The 24,674-nt window shown below is 41.0% G+C and overlaps 1 protein-coding gene across 1 annotated transcript; it reads left to right on the top strand.

Moving 5' to 3' along the window:
* Positions 1–938: 938 nt before the first annotated feature.
* Positions 939–20,675, top strand: LOC133451804 (prohibitin-2-like). The gene is made up of 10 exons (XM_061730948.1): positions 939–998; positions 6,700–6,829; positions 9,713–9,797; positions 11,207–11,286; positions 12,215–12,399; positions 14,728–14,857; positions 14,950–15,053; positions 15,660–15,737; positions 19,226–19,305; positions 20,131–20,675. Exons 1-10 carry the CDS (start codon positions 978–980, stop codon positions 20,147–20,149), a joined length of 912 nt encoding a protein of 303 aa, XP_061586932.1. The 5' UTR covers positions 939–977; the 3' UTR covers positions 20,150–20,675.
* Positions 20,676–24,674: the final 3,999 nt, after the last annotated feature.

Below are 24,674 nucleotides of genomic sequence, written 5' to 3'. Positions count from 1 at the left end.
AAAGGTGCATATGAATAACAAAATAAATTAAGCATTCAAATTCACATAATGAGCATAGAAAAGGAGAGGAATAATTAAATTAGAATAACAATTAACGAGCAATGTCTAGACTTATTTTACTTGCATTTTTGTTTTCTACTCTTAAAAATCGTTAATAAAACCCCGGTTTACAATTTCTCCATTTGGCACAATGAATATGGTACTTACCCAGTAACAAAACTATATTAATAATATCAGAAACAGACATTAAGGGGGTTATTTTCAATTTACACGGGGAAATGTCGTATTTTCCTGGGATAGACTGGCGGCCTGTCCAGGGTGAACACCTGTCCTCCAGCAGACCCCTGCGACCCCATACCGGTTTAAGAGGGTTCAAGAATAGAATACTACTAATAATATTATAACTGATTATACCTGGTTGATATGGACAGTAAACAAGAGAGCTGTCAGTTAAATCAATGGAAAAGGTTATAAAACTCTTTAAAGATGGTAATTCATTCAACATGATGCATGTTGATTACAAGAATCCCCATTTTTTATTTTTGTTTTCCTTTATTTTCATATTGCATTTAAATTGATATTTGTCCATTATCCTCTTTGAGAATTTGTATATTTTCAATAAAGTTTAGTTTAAAAAAAATAATAATAAAATCAATGGAAAAGGTTATAAAACTCTTTAAAGATGGTAATTCATTCAACATGATGCATGTTGATTACAAGAATCCCCATTTTTTATTTTTGTTTTCCTTTATTTTCATATTGCATTTAAATTGATATTTGTCCATTATCCTCTTTGAGAATTTGTATATTTTCAATAAAGTTTAGTTTAAAAAAAAAAATAATAAAATAACCCCCCCCCCCCCCCCCTTAATGACTAATACTGCATTTCCCAGGATGCCCCGGGCGGGCGGAAACACGTCATCGCCCCGTGACCTTGCCTCGCTGCTTGTTGGTTTTCTAACAGCAGAGAGGACAGCATGGCGAACAAGGATCCAGGGGTGAGAGCCGTTTTCCTCCTAAATCACTTTTAAAATGAACTTAGACCATATTTCCGTCCCTGGTTCGGTGGAAAAGTCTCGCTGGTTCCCGCCGCCTGCACGCGACCTCGTGACGTCAGCGCATTTAAACTTTGGCACGTGTTTCTGGCCGAAGCAGCTTATACTGTTACATATCCAGCTTATGTGTCGTTTATCTAACAACTAAAACAACTGCCACCTGTGACTCAGTCCGCAGAGGCTTAAAGTAGATTAAAGGTGTTAAAATAAGTTATCCAGCGGTGCATTTACTGCTCCCGCGGAGAGTTTTAAACTTAAACTTATGTGACGCTCGGATAACCCAGACTCCGTTTAAAAAAACTACAATTTAAGACGTTTACGCCTAATTCCAGTCAAATCCGCTGTCCTGTGTCCTTTATTTTGATTTCACGTGAATGTCAAATAACACTACTCTATTTCGGCATGTAAATAGAAAAGCTTAATTAAAAATAAAGATGTTATATGAGAGCAGATAGATGTGACACCGGTGGTGTTACAGAATCAGTCAAACACCGTTGACACTCCAAATTGTGTCCAAATTAAGTGAAGTCAAGGGAACAAAGTTGAGATCCTGGTATTGTTGTTAATCTTTTTGTATTTCTTATTAATCTCTCTTATTAAAATTTGAGATTCTGAATTCCAACAGTGTTTTTTCATTATAAAAACAGATCAAGGGGAGTTTGCTTTGTGCACACATGGCATCAGTTTCCTCCTCAGTCCTTGTTTTCTCTTCCCCCCCCCCCCTGTGTGAAGGTCACCCTGACATGTTTGGGTCATGGGGGGTTTAAACAGGGGACTGTTATTTCTGCTGTTCTGTTTATCCTTCACACAAATGTATGTAAACTTAACTAGGGCTGCATCTATCGAATATTTTAGTAATGGAGTATTCTACTGAAAATTCCATCGATTAATCGGATAAAACATATTTTTGTTTAGTTAAAGAGCAATTATAAATATACATAAGATGTTAGATGTTAATTGACATTACTAAGACTAAATTATATAATCCAGTAGGTTCATGGCTGTGCGTTTAAAAACCCTGAACTTACACCAGTCGACCAAATTCACTGCCTTCACTCAAAAAACTAAGGATCTTACCAAGAAATGTTGTTATTTCTAACCTAAAAATGCCATTACACCTGATAACACACATCACTTAAAAGGTTAGGTGTTTTTCCCTCATGTTTCAATTGAACTTTCATTTGTGTCAAGCAAATTTTAAGTTCTAGTTAAGTTTTAAGTTAGAGTTTTGGCAGTGTTCAAAATAAAATGATGAGACCTGCTGTATTGGAGCACATTTTCTTTTAGTTAAAACTGTAGCGGGAACAGATGTTTAGAGAAACCTATGTATGTACCGGGTGAAGGCCGATTTATGGTTCCGCGTTACAACAACGTCGATTTAAGGCGGAACCATAAATCAGGCTTTAGAGGGGGGACATATCGGAGAACAACCAGAAGAATATAGAGTGGATTCAAAATAAAAGTTAAGCACTGAGCTACATGTGTCTCCCGTCTGGGCCATTGCAGACTCATTGCCTGAGCATGATGTTATTAAAACTAAACATACCCGCCATCTCTTTCTTATAACTTTACGTGCGCGGCGTCAGCGCGTTGTGTCGCATTAAATGTGGTCCGGGCGTAATACCTGCTTTGAGCTGGTGAAATTTAAACGAAAAAAAAATAAATAAATAAATAGATAAATTAAACGATTCCTCGAGGCAGAAAAAAATCCTCGATCATTTTTTGTAATCGAATTACTCGAATTATTCGAGGAATCGTTTCAGCCCTGCTTAAAAGGTTAGGTGTTTTTCCCACGTGTTATAATTGAACTTTCATTTGTGTCAAGCACATTTTAAGTTCTAGTTACGTTTTAAGTTAAAGTATAAGATTTTGAGTTTTGACAGTGTTCAAAATATAATTATGAGACCTGCTGTATTGGAGCACATTAGACACCAGTGCTGCTTGTTTTATCCATCAATGACTACAGAGCTAAAACTGAAAACTACCCAGTTAGCTTTAGTAAGTTTTTATTTTTCTGACATTTTCTGCCTTTTCTTTTAGTTAAAACTTTAGCGGGAACAGATGTTTAGAGGAACCTATGTCTGTACCGGGTTAGAGGGGGAACATATAGGAGAACGGACCAGAAGAATATAGCGTGGATTGAAAATAAAAGTTAAGCACTGAGCTACATGTGTCTCCGTCTGGGCCATTGCAGACTGGCTGAGCACATAGATATATAATATATATATATATATATATATATATATATATATATATATATATATATATCAAATTACTCGAATTATTCGAATTATTCGAGGAATCGTTTCAGCCCTAAACTTAACTTAAAGGATGTTTTCAATGTTAAATTTGCCGATGATGCCGATTGGTTTGATCACAAATAACGATGAAACAAAGTATCATAAATGTGTGGATGACTTTGTAAACTGGTTCAAGGTTAGTTTTTTCTTCAGTTAAACACCAAGATGATTTTAGAACAAAAGGAGGGACACATCAGCAGGCAGTTATCAACAGTGATCAGATTGAAGTTGTAAATTAATACAAATATCTAGGGACAGTTGATTGACAGGAAACTGTCATGGGGCTCTAATACAGATTTCATGTATAAAAAAAGGTTTGCGAAGACTAAACTTCCTGCGGAAGCTCCGACAGTTCAGAAGGGAACGTCACATGATTCTTTTCTACCGTTCAGAGTATTCTCACTTTTTTCTTTATTGCTTGGTGCTTTTCACTGTCAATAGGTAATAAGAACAAACTTGGTAAGATTGTCAACATGTCTAGCAAGATTGTAGAACAACAAGTCAGTTTGTCCCACTTCTGTGAGTCCCATGTGACTGGGAAAGAGAGGGCAATCTGCATTTACAGTATATATCTCATCCCCTCAATGCAGAATATCTGCTGTTACCACCAGGACGGAGGTGCAGGGTAACGCAGGACCTCCCGGGCCCAAAGATCTTTTACACCCTCTAGTATAGCTCTGCTAAATAAATTATAGATGCATTATTAATCTCATAATCCAATAGGTTTGGTGTGAAGCACTTTAGGATCATTGTGTTAAGTTTTGTTATTGTATAGAGGGTCTGCATTGATGTCACTTCCCCACTGCACCACCCCCCCTTACTCACACTGAGTGGCAAAACATCAGCAAAAACAGCTGCAACTAGTGGAGAAGACGGGATAGAAGCCGATTATCAGCTTAAATTAGCGTCAGTTGGACTTGACAGTGACCCGTACAGTTACCAAGAACCAGTGGTCATGGACATTAATATTTGGTACAGTTACCAAGAACCAGTGGTCCATGGACATTAATATTTGGTACAGTTACCAAGAACCAGTGGTCCATGGACATTAATATTTGGTACAGTTACCAAGAACCAGTGGTCCATGGACATTAATATTTGGTACAGTTACCAAGAACCAGTGGTCCATGGACATTAATATTTGGTACAGTTACCAAGAACCAGTGGTCCATGGACATTAATATTTGGTACAGTTACCAAGAACCAGTGGTCCATGGACATTAATATTTGGTACAGTTACCAAGAACCAGTGGTCCATGGACATTAATATTTGGTACAGTTACCAAGAACCAGTGGTCCATGGACATTAATATTTGGTACAGTTACCAAGAACCAGTGGTCCATGGACATTAATATTTAGTACAGTTACCAAGAACCAGTGGTTCATGGACATTAATATTTGGTACAGTTACCAAGAACCAGTGGTCCATGGACATTAATATTTAGTACAGTTACCAAGAACCAGTGGTCCATGGACATTACTATTTGGTACAGTTACCAAGAACCAGTGGTCCATGGACATTAATATTTGGTACAGTTACCAAGAACCAGTGGTCCATGGACATTAATATTTGGTACAGTTACCAAGAACCAGTGGTCCATGGACATTAATATTTGATACAGTTACCAAGAACCAGTGGTCCATGGACATTAATATTTGGTACAGTTACCAAGAACCAGTGGTCCATGGACATTAATATTTGGTACAGTTACCTGAAGAACCAGTGGTCCATGGACATTAATATTTGGCCATGAATCCAGTTTCCTGATATTTATATGTACTTAATTTCTACGCCGGGGAAATACACGAAGCAAAGCTTGAAGGCTTACAAAAGTCTTGACGCTTGGTCCGACTTCAAGGCAGGATTTGTTGTAGAAATTAAAGTGATGAGGACACCGAACTTTATGATTTAACCGTTTAACGTTAGCTACCCAAAAATCCAACATTACCTGATACAAAATGGGAACCGCAAATCCACGTTTCGGTGCCTGGAATCCAGTTGTTTCTGTGAATTGCAGTGATCCATTTGTCTCTCTTAAGCTTATTTTTCAGCAGTCTGTAAAACGATAACTCTGATTTCTTGCTAAATCTATGAGTACAGTCGATCGTACAACAGCTCTTTCTCATTTTAGATGTTTTCCAGTTGCTCAAACTGAAAGTTTACGCTGACACTCAGTCTTTCTGCCACTCAGTCTTTCTGACACTCAGTGGGCGAAACCCTCTGTGAAGTCGCATCTGTGACGTCATGCGCATTCCCTCTATTGTGTTGGGGCCAATCCCAATACACCCCCTACTTTCTACCACTAGCCCTAAAAATGAAGCCACAAACTTTAGGGTCCTTGTAATCTTCCCTAGGGATTGGGACACCACTTGCTACGTCACTGCGTGGTTTACGTTCGGGTACGTAAGCGACTGCGTAGTTACGTTTGCACAAACGTCACACCATATCAGGAAGCCCAGAGATAAAAGCTGTTTTAATTTCAGCTGTAGCGCTGTTAATATGCCACTTTATTAAGTTTTAATATTTTTTCAGGCGTAAGAGTAACCGTTAAGATCCCCAATCTGGGCTCAGTTTATCCAAATAACGCCTGTTAAGAAATTTGCTCCGAAGTTTTTGGGATGAGAAGAGGTGCCGGCTCGGGAGCTGATTTATGGTTCCGCGTTAAATCGACGCAGAGCCTACGGCGTAGGGTGCGCGGCGCCGCGTAACCTACGCCGTAGGCTCTGCGTTGGTGTAACGCGGAACCATAAATAAGCCATTATTCTGGCGAGATCTGAAAAGACTTGGCAACAACGGGCAAACGAGTGATTTATATACATTCACTGAGTGAATATTATGAAAGTAAAATATATATTTCTCGCTAGAAATGTAATCAAAACGCATTTTTATGTAGAAACTAACTCTAAATATTGATTTTATTCACTAAAAAGATTATAAATGTCCGCCATGTTTTTTTTTGTTTGATTCAGTCTGCAAATAATGACGTAAAGAAATTTTTCTGGCCCTCTGTCGCGAAGTCAGCATCTGAAATCCCTCGCTGTGAAGGGCTAGATTCATACACCCTAGCCTTCTATGTGCACTACCCCTACATGCAAAGAGGAATTGGGACACCACTACCCTAACGGGAAGGCGCAAAATTTAGGGGTAGGGATGAAAAGTAGGGGAAGTCGGTGTATTGGGACTGGGCCTTGTACTATACTGCACTTAATCGTTCTATGTCGAATTGTTTTGTATATTGTTCTGTTTTTATTTGTTTTTGACCATGTATTCTGACTAAAGAATTTCCGAAAGGACAATAAATTAAACCTAACTAGCTAAGTAACCCCCCCGATGCTGTTGCAGGGTTTCCTGCAGCAGCTGCGGCAGATCGCAGGCCGGATGTCGTCTGGACCTCGAGGTGCAGGAGTCGGCATGAAGCTGCTGATCGGAGCCGCAGCTCTGGCCTACGGGGTGAAGGAGGCCACGTACACGGGTACGACGCTGCCCTAACCAGGGCCGGGGATCCATTCAATTTAACTTAATTTGATTCGATCCAATATTGATTTGGGTTAGTGTTATTAAAACAGTTTTTTGAGCTGTTGCATGAATTATATGACTGTAGTTCTGCAACATATTACTACTAGTATTATATTGAGATGAAACAGCAAGTATTGCAGCTAATGATGCTGTAAGGACCAATCAGCTCCCAGAATGCTGATAGAACTGCTTTCAGAAACATCGTGGGTCAGAATTACCAAACAGATCCAGGGAGGAAACAGAGACGGATGAAATCGGTTTTAGTTTTTCCCACATTCTGTTTTAATTTTTTCCATTTTCGGGCTTTTTTGGTTTTTAAATTTTGAGAATTTGGTTTTAAGCATTTTAAGCAAATGTAACCCCAAGACAGTATATAAAGTAATGAAATATAGACAATTTATGCAATTATAACTGAAAACTTTAATGTTTTCATACCTTTAAACATATTTAAAGGCTAAAACATGGCACCAGTTATTCTGGTGTCCAACAAAACATTCCTTTTTTGGGCATAAACAAAAAAAATTCTAAAAGTTGTAATGATAAAAAAAATCGATCTTTAGACATACAAATCAATTTTTAGGAATTAATGAGAATCAACACAGGCCTAGTCTTAACATCAGTGTTTATGTACACAGGTGAGAACAACAGCTCTATCTTGCAGGTCTGTCAAATGAAAAACATTTTAACCATGAAACATCAGGATTTTATAACCTACATGAAGAACTTCAAATAATTGAATAATAATAATAATAATTCAAATAATTCTTTGCATCTTGTTTTGAAAGCACTTTTATTTTAACCGTTTGTTTGTGTAGTTGAAGGATAAAAGTCGTGATGGACGCTCCCTCGTATCAGAAACACAATAAATACACCGGACTGGAAGCTCAGCTTTAATCACAGGCCCCACTTTTCCACCAAACCGGTTCCAGGGCTGGTTCTGAGTTTGTCTGGCCCAGAACCAGCGCTGGAACCGGTTTGGTGGAAAAGGGCTGAGGGACATCTGCGTAAATAATAAATGAACCCAGATGCTGCAAGCAAGCAAAAGTTCCTCGGCTGGACAGACGGACGGAGGTCTGACAGACGAGTGAACCACGGCTGGAGATCGTGTCACCGATCACAGCGTGAAATCCATAAATTCTTCAATATTGTTGTCTCATGTACACGACACTGACATTGTATTATTAGGAAGAAAAATTAGGAGATGAGAAAGTATCGTAAATTGTTTTATTGCAGGCTGAGGCAATATGTAATTTATAGGTCACTGTTACGTTCAGCGGAGTTAGCGGCGTTGTTCCTGTTGTTTTTCTGCCTTAGCAGCAGCCAACTTATACAACTCAATATTCTCCTTCGTGTGAAAAACTTTCAAATGTCTCATCAGCTTCGTTGTGTTTAATTCTTTTATAACATTCCTCCTCGGGATATTTCCTTTAAAACACCTCGCAAACTGCAAATTAGTTGTCCTTTTTCGGACATTGGCCACGGTTACATGATGATTTTTAATTCAGAATTAATTATTCAGAATTAATCAGCTTTATCCAATTCCGCTTAAGATGTCTGTTCTTTTAATTATTTCCAGGTCCAAGCTATTTATTAAATAAATGGTCTCTGCTCTTGACCAGCGTTTACTGCGTGCTGCCATCTTGAAACTTTGTTTGGAAAACAAGCCCAGCGCGGAATATAATCGTCATGGAGACAGACGGGCGAGGGAACGAGCAGAAAGAAAGACTGGAATTAATTTAAAGTGGAACGAGTTTATATGTTACGGTTAATGTAGAAATACGGCTATTTTGCAAAATAGCCGGCTAATGTGCAAAATAACCGTCAGGGCGGCTAATGTAAAGAAACGGCAGTAGCCGGTTACTGCTGTGGATGTATCAGACCCGACACTTTTTCAGGGAGTGTAACGTTAGGCTTCTTCAACAGCCATAAATATTCTTGTCAACAACAAGCATGTGCAGCATATGGGCTTCTTCCATTGGCTGCGTTACGCACCAACTGACCTGATTGGCGACTGTAAGTGACTGGTTTGAAGCGCGAATTTCATCCATTCAACTGAACTGTAGGCTATTCTGTAGTGTAGTAACTGGACTCTATCTACCAAATCAATTACGTTTGTTTTGTTTTAATCAATTTGTGCGAATGGAGGAGGAGGAGAGACCTCATCTTATCGTTTGCACGCTTCGGGTTTAGGAGCTTGCTTCACCTTCCATGAGAGAGACGCAACAACTGTTTGTCTGTTTTGGAGGTGCAAAGAGAAGGTGGAATAGATCTTTCCTCACAAAGACTGTCACACTGGATATTTACAGTACATTTCCCAGACCTATAAGGCTGGTAGAGGTGTGGCTTTGCCACCTCGGTGGCGCTCTATTCTGGGGTGCCAATGACGTGATCTGTACTTTGCATTATTCGTTTTGGAATACTCAATTTAGGAATATACTGCATGGGATTTGGACTCAGAATAATTGCCACGGTCAGCTCGAGACTGGAGAGATGATAAAACATGTGATGTCCGTGCACCATGAGCTTAAAAATGTATGTACTTTGCAAAATAGCCGTTTTTCTACACCTGACGGTTATTTTGCATATTCACCGTTTGGCCGGCTATTTTGCAAAATAGCCGTTTTTCTACATTAACTGTAACATATACATGATCGCGGAATTATTCTATTCGGATTTAAAATCAGAATAAACCAGCCCCTTAATTCGGAATTAAGTTTAATTCGGAATGGCCATTTTCATTCGAAATTAGGTGTTTACATGGTCATTTTTACTCATTTTAAATCGGTACGGTCCAGCTCATGTGCTGACTAGTTCTGGTTCTGGTTCTGGTTCTCTGCAGTGGAAGGAGGACACAGAGCCGTCGTCTTCAACCGGATCGGGGGGATGCAGATGGACACGGTCCTCGCTGAGGGACTTCACTTCAGGTAGGCTGGTGCCGGACGGGGACTTGGGGTCTCCAGACCGGTCCGGGTCTCCAGACCGGTCCTGGTCTCCAGACCGGTCCGGGTCTCCAGACCGGTCCGGGTCTCCAGACCGGTCCGGGTCTCCAGACCACTTTTCTGTGGTCCTGGGCTGCTTTCACACCTGTGGCCTGTTTGTTTTGTTCCGATGTTTTGTTCCACATCCGAGCGCGATTGCTGTGTTCACTTGTACCAAACGATCCGATCTTTAGGGGGAAACGCTCCCTGTTCTGGAATAGGGCTGCAACGATTCGTCGACAAAAATCGACAATCAAAATTGTCGACAATGAATTCCATTGTCGACAATTGTCGCCAGACGTGTTTTTCCAACGGAGTGAGGCGTCTCACTTCAATACAATCTCTGCGTCTCAGCCGAGCGGTAGCGGTAAAACGAAAATGACGCCGTCCTGTACAGCGGCTGCATGTAACAAAACTTTGGGAGCATTTTAGCCTCGATACGACAAATAAAAAGATGACTTGCAGGGTTTGCAAAGCAGACCTTGCTTATCACGGGAGCACGTCGGTAATGCAGAAGCATTTGAAGAGAAAGCACCTCCGACAGTTGAATGAAACTGACTGGTCTTGGTAAGATATTAAGCGTATTTTGGCTTTAAAAGAGAGCTTTAACGTTATTCCTGACTGTGCCTGACAAAAGTGTTTTAAATTAAATGCATGCAGTCCGAAGAAGAGCCACCATGGACCCCTTTCTGCAAAAGAACCTGCTGACGGGTTTCAACAAATGATACACCAGTTCAACCCAGAGAACGTCCTGCCATCCAGAACCCATTTCACCCACTTGATGGAGAAAAAATACGAGACAACGTTTTATTTTATCATTTATTTTTTATATAACACAATTGCCTGTCCTTAAAAAATGAAAAATAATGGACAGAGGTTTATTTATTTATGTCTATACTGACTCATCACTGTGCCTGTCCTTAGTTTTAAATAGGACATTTTATTTACTTTTTGTATGAACAGTGGCAAAGTTGAATAAAATATCTCTTTTTCATTGAAGTACCATCTTTCTCGTGTTTATTATCATTTGCCACATAATTAAAGCGACATACTAAATTTAAGAAAAAATTACTAATTATCCGATTAGTCGACTAATCGTTTCAATAGTCGGTGACTAGTCGACTATTAAAATAGTCGTTAGTTGCAGCCCTGTTCCGGAACAACTGCTCCAAATGGGACAGAGGTGAAAGCAGCCTTGGTCTTGTCTCGGTCTCTGGGTCTCCAGGTCTCTGACTCGGATTATTGAGAGTCTGTTGCACCAAGGAGACAGAATCTGGTGATCAGCACTTCTTCCTCTCGTTAATGTACAGTTTTGTAAACTATTTGTATTTATTGATTTAATATCTGCCCCGCAGGATCCCCTGGTTCCAGTACCCCATCATCTACGACATCCGGGCCCGGCCCAGGAAGATCTCCTCGCTGACCGGCAGCAAAGGTAGGAACCTTCAGACCCCTCAGTGTTTCCATGGAAACCAGAGTCATCAGACCCCTCAGGTCTCCATGGAAACCAGAGTTATCAGACCCCCCCAGTGTCTCCATGGAAACCAGAGTCATCAGACCCCTCAGATCTCCATGGAAACCAGAGTCATCAGACCACGCCCCCCCTCTGTCTGTCTGTCTGTCTTTTTTTCTTTCGAACTTTCTGTCTTTTTTCGAACTTTCGAACTTTCTTTTTTTCAAACTTTCAAACTTTCTTTTTTTCAAACTTTCAAACTTTCTTTTTTTCAAACTTTCGAACTTTCTTTCTTTCAAACTTTCTTTCTTTCGAACTTTCTTTTTTTCGAACTTTCTTTTTTTCGAACTTTCTTTTTTTCGAACTTTCTTTTTTTCGAACTTTCTTTTTTTCGAACTTTCTTTCAAACTTTCAAACTTTCGAACTTTCTTTCAAACTTTCGAACTTTCTTTCGAACTTTCTTTTTTTCGAACTTTCTTTCAAACTTTCGAACTTTCTTTCAAACTTTTGAACTTTCTTTCGAACTTTCTTTCGAACTTTCTTTCGAACTTTCTTTCGAACTTTCTTTCTTTCGAACTTTCTTTCTGGCACATTTCTTTCTTTTTTTTCTTTCTGGCTCATTTCCTTCCTTCCTTCCTTCCTTCCTTCCTTCCTTCCTTCCTTCCTTCCTTCCTTCCTTCCTTCCTTCCTTCCTTCCTTCCTTCACGTACGTTGTGCGTGGATTTAACACAGAACCATAAATCAGTTTTACACAAAAACCTCATCAACGGGAATTTATCGTTTTTACCGCGAGATGACAAATTCCTAGGGTCCAGGTCTAACGTGTCCCCCTGTCCCCCCAGACCTGCAGATGGTGAACCTGACCCTGAGGGTCCAGGTTCAGGTATAACGTGTCCCCCTGTCCCCCCAGACCTGCAGATGGTGAACCTGACCCTGAGGGTCCTGTCCCGTCCTCTGGCGTCCAACCTGCCGTCCCTGTACCAGCGTCTGGGGAAGGACTACGACGAGAGAGTTCTGCCCTCCATCGTCAACGAGGTGCTGAAGTCCGTGGTGGCAAAGTTCAACGCCTCGCAGCTGATCACGCAGCGGGCACAGGTAAGCCCCGCCCCCTCTGAGGCCCCGCCCCCCAGTGATGTCAGCGGTGATGTTAGCTTACATGGTTCTAGCCATAGACATATATACATAGACGCCGCATTGACTGACGCTTCCTATTGGGGCCGACGTCGGGAGTGGCCGCCATCTTGGATCGGTGGCGCTTTGACTCCAGTGCGTTCACTTCTATTGAGGAAGGAGGTGTATGCATAAGTAAAATAACTATAACTCACTTAATTTTCAACCGATCTTCACGCGGTTTGCTTTGTTACAAATGGCAGACATGTAGCTAATATACAGGATGCTTGATGTACGTTAAAAATGCAGGCTTTTATGCTAAAATACGTTCTGGCAGGTAGTCACACTACTGGTTATGCTATTCAGGTATACTCACACAGGTATATATATATATATATATATATATATATATATATATATATATATATATATATACACACACACACATATATACATATATGTGTATATATGTACACACACATAATAACATGTAATATAATATGGTATACTAGATTAATATAATATCATCAATTCTGTTATACTATAACATGTAATAAGGGGTAACAAAAAATAAGGTACACTATGATAATAATGATAATAATAATAAAAATAATAATAAAAAGATTGTTGAGTTGAGTTTATTTCATTTACACTATTTACATTTTTAACTCTGTTATTATCCAACTGTTATTAACTGGTATTTTCAGTGTTTTTTTAAATGAGGAACTCATAAAAACATGACTCTACTTGTTCACACACACACACATACAGAGACAATCATGGCGGTACAGATGAGAGGATAGTAGTTAAAATCAGATCATGATCATACAGTACAGCTGTATCTCATGGTCCAGAATGTATGATATTATATTAATCTATTATACCATATTATATTACATGTTGTTATATCATATTAGCGTACCCAGTACTATAGTATATTGTATTATCTTATTGTATGTTGCTTCATTTCATATATTTTTGACTGTATTATATTATAAAATTATATATCATAGCGATTGCATTATTATATAATTTCATTTATAACACTAATATACAATTCCTCACACACACACTCCTTTCAAATCTTTTTTTTCTCCATTGTGACAATTGAATGCTGTCATCCATTATGTTTTTTGTTTTTAAGTTTGTTATGTCTGTTATTCAAATATATTAATACATTCATTAATATGCTATACTGTATTTTGTATTGTGTGTGTATATATATATATATATATATATATATATATATGTGTGTGTGTGTGTGTGTGTGTGTGTGTGTGTGTGTGTGTGTGTGTGTGTGTATATATATAATATATGTGAGTATACCTGAATAGCATAACCAGTAGTGTGACTACCTGCAGAACGTATTTTAGCATAAAAGCCTGCATCTTTAACGTACATCAAGCATCCTGTATCATAGCTACATGTCTGCCATTTGTAACAAAGCAAACCGCGTGAAAATCGGTTGAAAATTAAGTGAGTTATAGTTATTTTACTTATGCATACACCTCCTTCCTCAATAGAAGTGAACGCACTGGAGTCAAAGCGCCACCGATCCAAGATGGCGGCCACTCCCGACGTTCTCAGGCAGTCAATGCGGCATCTATGTATATATGTCTATGGTTTTAGCTTACATGTTAGCTTACAGCCGTAAACATCACTGGCTACGTTTACATGCAGTCAAAATTGGGGTTATTGCTAATATTCCGGTTACTGAAACATTGGGAATTTTCCGTTTACATGGTAATTAATCATTCTGGATATCTTGATCAAACCAGCGACGCACGGAGAACATGATGACGCAATTCCCGTCATTTCCGCTTCTTCTTCCTGTATCCAAATTCAAAACAAATGCTGCTTCGTGCAACTTTTCGCTCACCTTCTTGTAAATCTTCTATTGTACTTTCTACCGTCTACAAATGCAGAAATGTTCATATCCTTCATTACATTTATGAAGTGATTAGTCTCCTCCTGGTCTTGGTTTCTCCGTGTTTATAAGAACTTCCTGGACTCAAAAGACCAGGATTCCTTGTGAAGGAAAACAGGTTCTGTTTGGCGTTTACATGACCCAATATTTGGGTTTTAAAAGGAGTAACCCAGGGCTCATATTGGGGTTTTTAAAAACCTGAATATGAGCAAATTCGGGTTATTCAAAGGGGTTATTGGTGTTTACATGGCCGTGCAAAACCGGGTTATTGCTAATATTCGGGTTTTAAAAGGGTTTTGATGCATGTAAACGCAATGACTAGATCTGGTCCTGGTTCTGGTCCTGAAGTGTCTCTGACTGGTTCTGGTCCTGGTTCTGGTCCCCAGGTGTCCCTGCTGATCCGGAGGGAGCTGTTCGACCGGGCCAAAGACTTCAACATCATCCTGGACGACGTGGCCATCACCGACCTCAGCTTCAGCCGCGAGTACACGGCTGCCGTGGAGTCCAAGCAAGTCGGTGAGTCCTGCTGGGTCTGGACCTGGACCTGGACCAGAGACCCCCTGGTGCTGGACCAGGTCCAGGTCCCTGACCCCCTGTCTCCCCTGCAGCCCAGCAGGAGGCCCAGAGAGCCCAGTTCTACGTGGAAAAGGCCAAACAGGACCAGAGACAGAAGATCATCCAGGCCGAAGGGGAGGCTGAGGCCGCCAAGATGGTGAGAGACTGGTTCTGGGGGGCTTGGATCTAGACCGGGGGTCGGCAACCTGCGGCTCTAGAGCCGCCCTAGTGGCTCCTGGAGCTTTTTCAAAAATGTTTGACCTTTTTTTTCTTCTTTTTTTCTTAATTTTTTCCTTTTTCTTTTTTCCTTTTTCTCTCCTTTTTCCCTTTCCTTTTTAATCTCGGCATTTCGACTTTTCTCACGGAATTATGACTATTTCCTCGACATTTCGACTTTTTTCAAGATTGTACTTCAACATTAATCTATACATTTCGACTCTTTTCTCGACATTTCGACTTTTTTCTCGAAGTGCATAATGAAAAAAAAAAATCTCCCCCCAGTTATAACTAATATAGAAACATGCAGCATGTGTTGTCTTCATTCTAAGGCTGATACAAGACTTTTCATTTTTTGCGGCTCCAGACATATTTGTTTTTTGTGTTTTTGGTCCAATACAGTACCCCTGGTGTAGACTCTAGTGGTCGGTACAGGACCTTCAGGTTGATGGTTTGAATCTGCCAGTCGGTCATGTGACCTCAGTCATAGATCAGAGTCTTTAGACCTCTGACCTGTGTGTGTGTGTGTGTGTGTGTGTGTGTTCAGCTCGGGGAGGCCGTCACCAAGAATCCAGGATACCTGAAGCTCAGGAAGATCCGGGCGGCGCAGAACATCGCCAAGACGGTAAGAACCGGGTTCAGGTGGCTCGGTCATGTCAAGCGTTGCTACGGGAACCGGGACTAGCCGGGACCGGGTCGGGTTTATTTCTAGGGCACGTGTAGAACGTACGACGGAGTATTAGGGCCAAACTAAGAAATTACGAGAATAAAGTTGTAAAAATTACGAGAATAAAGTGGTATTTTATGAGAACTCTTAACAGGAAGAGCATCGTCTCCCTGTGTTAAAATGAGGAATATTGAGCATCTTGTGAAGTTATATTTATAATATATTACAACTTTATTCTCGTAATATTATGACTTTATTCTCGTAATTTTTTTGTCTTGGTTTGGCCCTAATACTCCGTCGTAAGAACGGCCTCGGTTGACCAAAGTTTAATGTCGTTGCCATGGAAACGTGTTTTTAATTGGAGGAGATTTGAACGTCAGCTGGTTCTTTTCAGCTCCAGAACTTTGAGTTCTGGTTTCTCGTTTCTCCGGAGAGTCAACGACGAGGTCGTCGTCTGTGGCGCGACCTCTGACCTCCAGTCATGAGGACGCTTGCTGGTGTCTGGGTTCATCAAACGTGATGTTGGCGTCGCGACGACTGGAACCTGAGATCTGGAGGGGGGTGCAGGTCGCCACGGCGACCAGCAGATGGCGCCAGACGATCAGGGACTGCAGCTCTGCTGCTGCAGGGCAGCCGCAGCCCCCTGCAGACCCTGTGTTGTGCAAGTTCTCATGTTCTAGTTCAAAGTTCAGTTCACATAGTTTAAAAATGAACAGTTCATAGTTCACCATTTTCATTTTGAACTAGTTCAAATTCAGTTCATTTCAATATTTTTAGGTGAGAAGTACGAATGAAACGCCCCCCATATCCTAAAACTGTTGTAGTGGTCTCCAACCCTGGTCCTCAGCATGTTTTATATATTTCCCTGCTTCAGCACCCTGATAAAAATGACCGTCATTAACAGACTTGTGCAGACCTGGATGACAAACTGATGACGGCCATTAATTAGAATCAGGTGTGATGATGCAGGAAACATCTAGAACATGCAGGACTGGGACCAGGACCAGGGTTGGAGACCCTGCTGTAAACTATCATGTTTTGTCCTAGTGGCTTTTCAACTTTACTCAGGCTGTAAATCTCCAACAAAGTAGTCTATTATCAGTGTTTCTACCTGCTGCAGGTAAATCAACCCTGAAGGTGCAGCAGTGGGACTGGGGTCGTTTGGGGCTGTTGGGTCTTCTTGGTCTTTCTGGGAACTTTTTTTGATCGTCAATGACTTGCAGATATTTCCTCCCACTGGACGGATGCTTTAACTCCACATGACGTTTCAAATGTGAAGTTGACGAGGCAGATGTTGGGACTTGTTTTCTCAGCGCAGGTTGAAATAATTTGCACAGAAAGGTTGGATTTTTCCCGTCGGACTCTTTGGGAGACGATGTGTAAAATTCCTGCAGATAATGATAAACGGATCATCATCTGACGCCTCGCTGACGCTGCGTCTGCAACGTCTCTCTTCACCCGTCAAGGCTGATTTATGGTTCCGCGTTAAATTGACGGCGGAGCTTTTCGTCGTAGGTTACGCTGCGACGCGCACCCTACGCCGTAGCTCTGCGTTGGTGTAACACGTAACCATAATTCAAGCTTCATTCGTAAAGATGCACCGGGCTCGTCGAATATTTGTTTTATTTTAAATGTGCGCGCCGCCCGCTGGTGAAATAAGAAGGATTATTCTGTAATAATTGGACCTAAACAGTGAAGCTGAAACTCACATAATCTGAACAGTTCAAATTCCAGTTCATGATCTGCAGAATGAACAAGTTCACGTTCTAGTTCTTTATTTGAAAATGTGTTGCGTTCAGTTCAACGTTCTCACAGAAATGAACATGTTCAATGAACTTGTTCATTTGAACGCGTTCATGCACATCATTGTGCAGACCCCTGTGGCCCCCCCGCGGGCCACCGTGGCCCCCCCGCGGAGAGACGGCGAGGAGGGAGGCGGCCTCGGTGGGCGGGTCACGCAGGTCCTGGTATTCTGAACCGGTTCAGACTCACAAATAAAAACAAAGGTTTCGTCAGGACTTTCCAGAGTTCCTGACCGAGGTGGGGCCGTGTTGGACCCGGGGGGGCGGGGCTTAACGACAGGTCCCTTAAATCAGGGGGGGCAAGACTGAAGAGCTGTGACATCATCAAACATGTTTGACTGTCATCGCTCAAAAAGGAGGTGTGGCTTCCACCTTCATCATCATTACGTCACAGATGAGACTTCACAGCGGGAAGTGTCAGGAAGACCGAGTGTCAGGAAGACTGAGTGTCAGGAAGACTGAGTGTCAGGAAGACTGAGTGTCAGGAAGACTGAGTGTCAGGAAGACTGAGTGTCAGGAAGACTGAGTGTCAGGAAGACTGAGTGTCAGGAAGACTGAGTGTCAGGAAGACTGAGTGTCAGGAAGACTGAGTGTCAGGAAGACTGAGTGGCAGCGTAAACTTTCAGTTTGAGCAACTGGAAAACATCTAAAATGGGAAAGAGCTGTTGTGCGATCGACTGTACTCATAGATTTAGCAAGAAATCGGAGTTATCGTTTTAAAGACTGCCAAAAAATAAGCTTAAGAGAGACAAAAGGATCGCTGCAATTCGCAGAAATTGCGAATTGCAGCACCGTACGATGTGCGTATCGCGTACCCTACGGCGTAGGCTCTGCGTTGGTGTAACGCGGAACCATAAATCATTGTTTATTATGAAACAGACAGATTTATTGCTTGTGTAGTTGAAAAATACATGAGAACAGGACCTTGAAAAACTAATCGCATATTAAATCGCAATATTGAGGAAAAAAAAACGCAATTAGATTATTTTCAAAAATCGTTCAGCCCTACCTTCAAGCTTTGCTTCGTGTATTTCCCCGGCGTAGAAATTAAGTACATATAAATATCAGGAAACTGGATTGGTGGCCAAATATTAATGTCCATGGACCACTGGTTCTTGGGGTAACTGTACCAAATATTAATGTCCATGGACCACTGGTTCTTGGGGTAACTGTACCAAATATTAATGTCCATAGGTCACTGGTTCTTGGTAACTGTACCAAATATTAATGTCCATGGACCACTGGTTCTTAGTAACTGTACCAAATATTAATGTCCATGGACCACTGGTTCTTGGTAACTGTACGGGTCACTGTCAAGTCCAACTGGCGCTAATTTAAGCCGATAATCGACTGTTATCCCGTCTTCTCCACTAGTTGCAGCTGTTTTTGCTGATGTTTTTCCACTCAGTGCCAGTAAGGGGGCTGGTCCAGTGGGGAAGTGACGTCGATGCAGACCCTCTATTGGAGTCTGTTGCTGGTTACCGTGGCGATCCGGCCGGGTAAAGGGGACGGCGACCTTCAGATCTGTAGGAGTCTTGTTGACTAACTTTAGGTTGTCTGATGGTCTGAACGCCGGACCGTAGTCTCTGGGGGGGTCTGAGGACGGCCAGTGTGACATCACTGCTCTCTCTGTCCCCCCTGCAGGTGGCCCAGTCCCAGAACAGAGTCTACCTGAGCGCCAACAGCCTGGTGCTCAACCTGCAGGACAACGACAGCTTCAACAAGTAAGTCCGGGACGTCGTCTTCGGGGGAAGTTGTATTCAGGACAGAGGTGTCAAGTAACGAAGTACAAATACTTCGTTACCTTACTTAAGTAGAAATTTTGGTTATCTATACTTCACTGGAGTAATTATTTTTCAGACGACTTTTTACTTTTACTCCTTACATTTTCACACTATTATCTGTACTTTTTACTCCTTACATTTTAAAAACAGCCTCGTTACTCTATTTCATTTCGGCCTTTAAAAAAAACTATCCAGTTAAATTGCTCCATCCGGATAGAGTGAATTTGGTTGTGGTTGTTTCAGATGTTCTTGTCCAGTTTTGTTCTTACATCCGTTCCCTCAGATTCCTGCAACTAAACTTGGATGTACATTCCAATAAAGGTTAGGATAAATGATAACATGCCTCTGAAGTTTGACTTTTTGCACCATAACAATACTTATAGGCAATTAGTCATCATATCTCCTGCTCTCTGAAACACATGTTAATGCTCAATAGTACACATATATGGTTCTTTAATATATTTGCATTATACTAAGATACATTCATTTTCAATGGCTTTTGTCCTTAATGGCTTTTTTCCCCCTTACATTACTTTTACTTTTATATTTTTAGTAGTTTTGAAACCAGTACTTTTATACTTTTACTTGAGTAAAAAACTTGAGTTGATACTTCAACTTCTACAGGAGTATTTTTAAACTCTAGTATCTATACTTCTACCCGAGTAATGAATGTGAATACTGAAGACACCTCTGGTTCAGGAAACGTCCTCTTGGGGAGACGTTGTTTACTCTGATGTGACGAGGGTTTTGTCTCTTGTCTTCCAGTTTGTCTCTGCCGAAGTAAGAAGTCGTCCAGCTGGTTCCTCGTCATTCCTCCGGTTCTGTTGAGGTCCACGTAGTCCTGCGTCCCCTCCCTGTCTCCTCCTCGGTCCCCTCAGTTCCTCCAGTTCTGGTTCTGACCCGTCTGCACTCCAGCCCCCACCTGTGGACTTGTACCGTTTCCTGTTCTAGAACCGGAAGTTCTGTTTCCTCTGGACCTCCGTCTTCTTCTGCCGCTTCACTTTCATTCCCCCAAAAAGAGTTCCTGCAGGAACCAGGAACCAGGGACCAGCAGAACTGGTTTTTATAGGTGGTACTGAGGAGGTTCTGTTACACCACCAACCTGTGACCCGGTCCGGCCCGACGGGTTGACTTCCTGGACTGACTGGAAGGAAACGACCCGGGACTCCGAAGCCCGGAACCCCAGACCCAGAATCCCGGAACCCTGGTTCTGGTTCCACCACTTCAGTTCCCGGCGGGTCTCGTTGATGTGAGACTTTACTTTGTCCTGTAAATGATGAAACTGATGAAAGAATAAAACATGGTTCTGATCCGGTCCCAGTTTCTTTCTCAGGGCCAGTTTACGACGGATGACTGGAGGATAACGCCCAAAACGGCTTAGCTCGACATTATCTCCAAGACCTGATAGAGCCTTATGTTCCTGGCAGAGCTCTCTGCTCTCAGAGTGCAGGTTTACTCGTAGTTCCTAGAGTATCCAAATGTAGATTTGGAGGCCGGGCGTTCTGCTATCAGGCACCACTACTATGGAACCAACTTCCAATCTGGGTTAAGGAGGCTGACACCACCTCCACCTTTAAAACTAAACTTAAAACCTTTCTGTTTAGTAAAGCCTAAAGTTAGTGTTTAGTAAATCTCTAGGTAATGTAAACTCTATTGTGTTAGTCGCTCCTGTAGTTTCTTGTGCTGGTCCCCCCTTTTCTTCTCTTTTTTCTCTTTTGTACATGGTGCAGCATCCTCTGCCGGTGGCGAAGAGCATCTCTGAATGCACAACACTGGAACCTGCAGCGTGGGAGTGAGGGGGGCAGGGTAACGGCCCGGGCAGGCGGGGGAGAGGTTTGTCCGTCAAGACTCCTCTCCCTGGCCCTGCCCCTTCTCAACCTTTCCCCGATCCTGCACCCCAACCTGGGACTTGCTGATTGGGCCAGAGCTTCGGGAGTTGCATGCTGGCCTGCGGTCCCCACCCCTGGTCATCCCGCTGCTGCTTCCACCTGCCTGCTGTGCTGCTGACGTCCCCGACCCACCAGTCTGGCCTTCGGCAGGAGGGTCCCCCCTTATGAGCCTGGTCCTGCTCAAGGTTTCTTCCTCCTAAAGGGGAGTTTTTACCTGCCATTGTTTATGTAATAATTGCTCAGGGGTTTATGTTCTGGGTCTCTGGAAAGCGTCTAGAGACAACGTGGACGTGACGGTACTTTAGTCTGGACCAGTTGACCTGGAAACGCTGGACGAGCTCGTTTCCTAAAGTGTGAAGAATCTTGAGCTTAAAGTTAATGAGTATCAGACCTTTGTACTGAACAAACTCTGGGGCCCTGGTACCGCATTGTTTCCCCTTCTCCACCAAACCGGTTCCAGAGCTGTGCGTGCGTGCGTGCGTGCGTGCCTGCGTGCGTGCGTGCGTGCATGTAAACGTAAACCTCACTCAAACAAATGGGGAAGTGTCATAAGCATATATATCCCCAAAAAATTATATATATATTTTTTTTGTATTACACTTACGATTTACCCCTCTGCTATGGGTTATTTGTATTGTGGAAATTGAAAGGACCAATAAACTAAACTAATAAAAAGTATATGTGTGTGTGTATATATATGTGTATATACACACACACACACACACACACACACATATATATATATATATATATATATATATATATATATATATATTTATATTTATTTATTCATACACATACTAGGAACCCGTGGTTGGTTCTGGGAACAGCTTCTTTAGATTGAGACTCAGGTCCAACTCAGCAGCTCCGGATCTGATTCGTATCTTCTCAGACCAGAACCAGGTCTCGGTCCCGGTATCCAAGGACCCGGTCCTCAAACTCAGTACTTTATGAATCCCGGGGGGGTTAAGGGGGGGGAGCGTCTAAATGAAGCCGCATGCTCGTGGAGCGGCGCCACGCACGGAAGGAGGTCCTTCAGTCCAGATAGGACCGGATCCCGGCCCGGGTTGCCACCTTTCAGAAAAAGAAATAAGGGACATCCTGATTTCAGCCGCGCAGGCGCCACAAAAAGGGACATCCCCAAAACTTCTAAACTGCATAGAAATGTATTTATTTTATATGAAAGAACAAAAAGCTTTGATTTAAAGTTTAAAGTGCTTTAATTGCATTGAACCTGCACGACTGTACAGACAGACAGACAGCCATACTAGCAACTGAAATAGCCTCCTATGCTATGTACGTCCACATCTAGATGTAGAATAAAGCTACAGGTGAAGAATATGGTGTGAAAGTTAATTTATTTCAATAATTCAACTACAATATGGTGTAAAAGTTAATTTATTTCAATAATTCAACTAGAATACGGTGTAAAAGTTAATTTATTTCAATAATTCAACTAGAATATGGTGTAAAAGTTAATTTATTTCAATAATTCAACTAGAATACGGTGTAAAAGTTAATTTATTTCAATAATTCAACTAGAATATTGTGTAAAAGTTAATTTATTTCAATAATTCAACTAGAATATGGTGTAAAAGTGAACTTATTTCAATAATTCAACTTAAAAGGTGAAACTAATACATGTATATTATATGGTCTCATTACAGGCAAAGCAAGATATGTTAAGCCTTTATTTGATATGTTGATGATTAAATTGTTTATTGATTTCATAATATATTCTAATTTTTTTAGATTTTTTATTTGGGGTTTTCATAAACTGTGAGTCATAATCAACATTATAACAAATAAAGGCTTGAAATATCTCACTTTGAATGTAGTGGGAAATAATATATTTGTTTCACCTTTAGTTGAATTTACTACGTGTTTTGCAATATATTCTAATTTTCAGACCTTCACCTGTATATTATGACACCAATATATAAGAGCATAATATTTGTCTGTATTGGTTCAATACGGAACGTAACTTTTATTTCCCAATTACCTAAAGATTCCGTGTTTTAAGGGACGGGGGGCAACCGGTCCGAACCGGTTCCAGCTGGTCTTGGAGGACCCGGGTCCCCGGTGAGCTTCCTGCTGCATAACCGAGCCGAGGACCGGGTGTCGGTCCTGGGGGGCTCGGTCTCCGGAGCTCCTCCTCCACTTCCTCTGAAGGACGGAGAACCAGATAAGATCAATAGAGCGCTGCTGCGATACGTCAACGACGCCGCCATATTGGATGGGGCAAGACTGCGCTGTAAACTAATACAAGTAAATTACTTATTTTCATAAACCGCCTTTCTACAAAGAAATGTACGTTTTACGTCTCATTTATTCATTCACACACGCACTAATATACTTGGGAAACAGTTAGGCACCAAATATAATATATTTAATTTTCTCAGATGGCAAAAATAAGAACTTTATTGATCCCACATAGGAGTAATTCATGTTATATCAGCTATAGAGAACAAGGTAGTGCCGAAAAACAATATATATCCCCCCTCACAAAAATAAGAGAAATAGAGAAACATATTTTCTCATCAACAAAACATATTTTTAAATTTTCAAGTAACAAAATAACATTTTAACTATTTTTCAGATTTGTTTCAATTATTTTATTGTCTGAAAAATGGTTCAATTGTTATTGTATTGTCTGAAAAATAGTTCAAATATGTTAAATTAAAATTTGAGAAAAATAGAGATCATCAACAAAACAAATTAAAAAAAAATCAAATAACAAAATAACATATTTGAACCATTTTTCAGATTTTTTCAGTTATTTTATTGTCTGAAAAATGGTTAAAATATGTTAAATTAAAATTTGTTTTGTTGATGAGAAAATATGTTTCTCTATTTTTCTTATTTTTGTGAGGGGGGATATATATTGTTTTAATATAATATAAAATAACTGAAAAAATCTGAAAAATTGTTCAAATATGTTATTTTGTTACTTGAAAATTGTAAAATATGTTTATGTAAAATATGCTTTGTTGATGAGAAAATATGTTTCTATTTTTCTCATTTTTGTGATTTTTCTTTATTTTTTGTGAGCTGATATAACATGAATTACTCCTATGTGGGATCAATAAAGTTCTTATTTTTGCCGTCTGAGAAAATTAAATATATTATATTTGGAGCCTAACTGTTTCCCAAGTATATTAGTGCGTGTGTGAATGAATAAATGAGACGTAAAAGGTAAATTTCTTTGTGGAAAGGCGCTTTATGAAAATAAGTCAATTTACTTGTATTAGTTACAGCGCAGTCTTGCCACATCCAATATGGCGGCGTCGTTGACGTATCGCAGCAGCGCTCGACTATGGAGCTCCTCCTCCACTTCCTCTGAAGGAGAACCAGATAAGATGGCTGCAGCGGGGGGGGCAGAGCGAGCCGCCTCCTCCATGTTGAGACGCTGCTGTTCTC

Source organism: Cololabis saira, chromosome 10 (assembly GCF_033807715.1).
Source record: "Cololabis saira isolate AMF1-May2022 chromosome 10, fColSai1.1, whole genome shotgun sequence".
In the NCBI taxonomy this organism is placed as follows: Eukaryota; Metazoa; Chordata; class Actinopteri; order Beloniformes; family Belonidae; genus Cololabis; species Cololabis saira.
The sequence above is the reverse complement of the archived record's forward strand: the minus strand, read 5'-3'. Positions and strand labels throughout refer to the sequence as shown.

Bases quoted from the DNA above. Each gene is read 5' to 3' on its own strand.
- LOC133451804 (XM_061730948.1), top strand. From the start codon at position 978: ATGGCGAACAAGGATCCAGGG. The intron at 9,798-11,206 runs GTAGGCTGGTGC...TCTGCCCCGCAG, and splicing joins GCTGAGGGACTTCACTTCAG to GATCCCCTGGTTCCAGTACC. The intron at 12,400-14,727 runs GTAAGCCCCGCC...TCTGGTCCCCAG, and splicing joins TGATCACGCAGCGGGCACAG to GTGTCCCTGCTGATCCGGAG.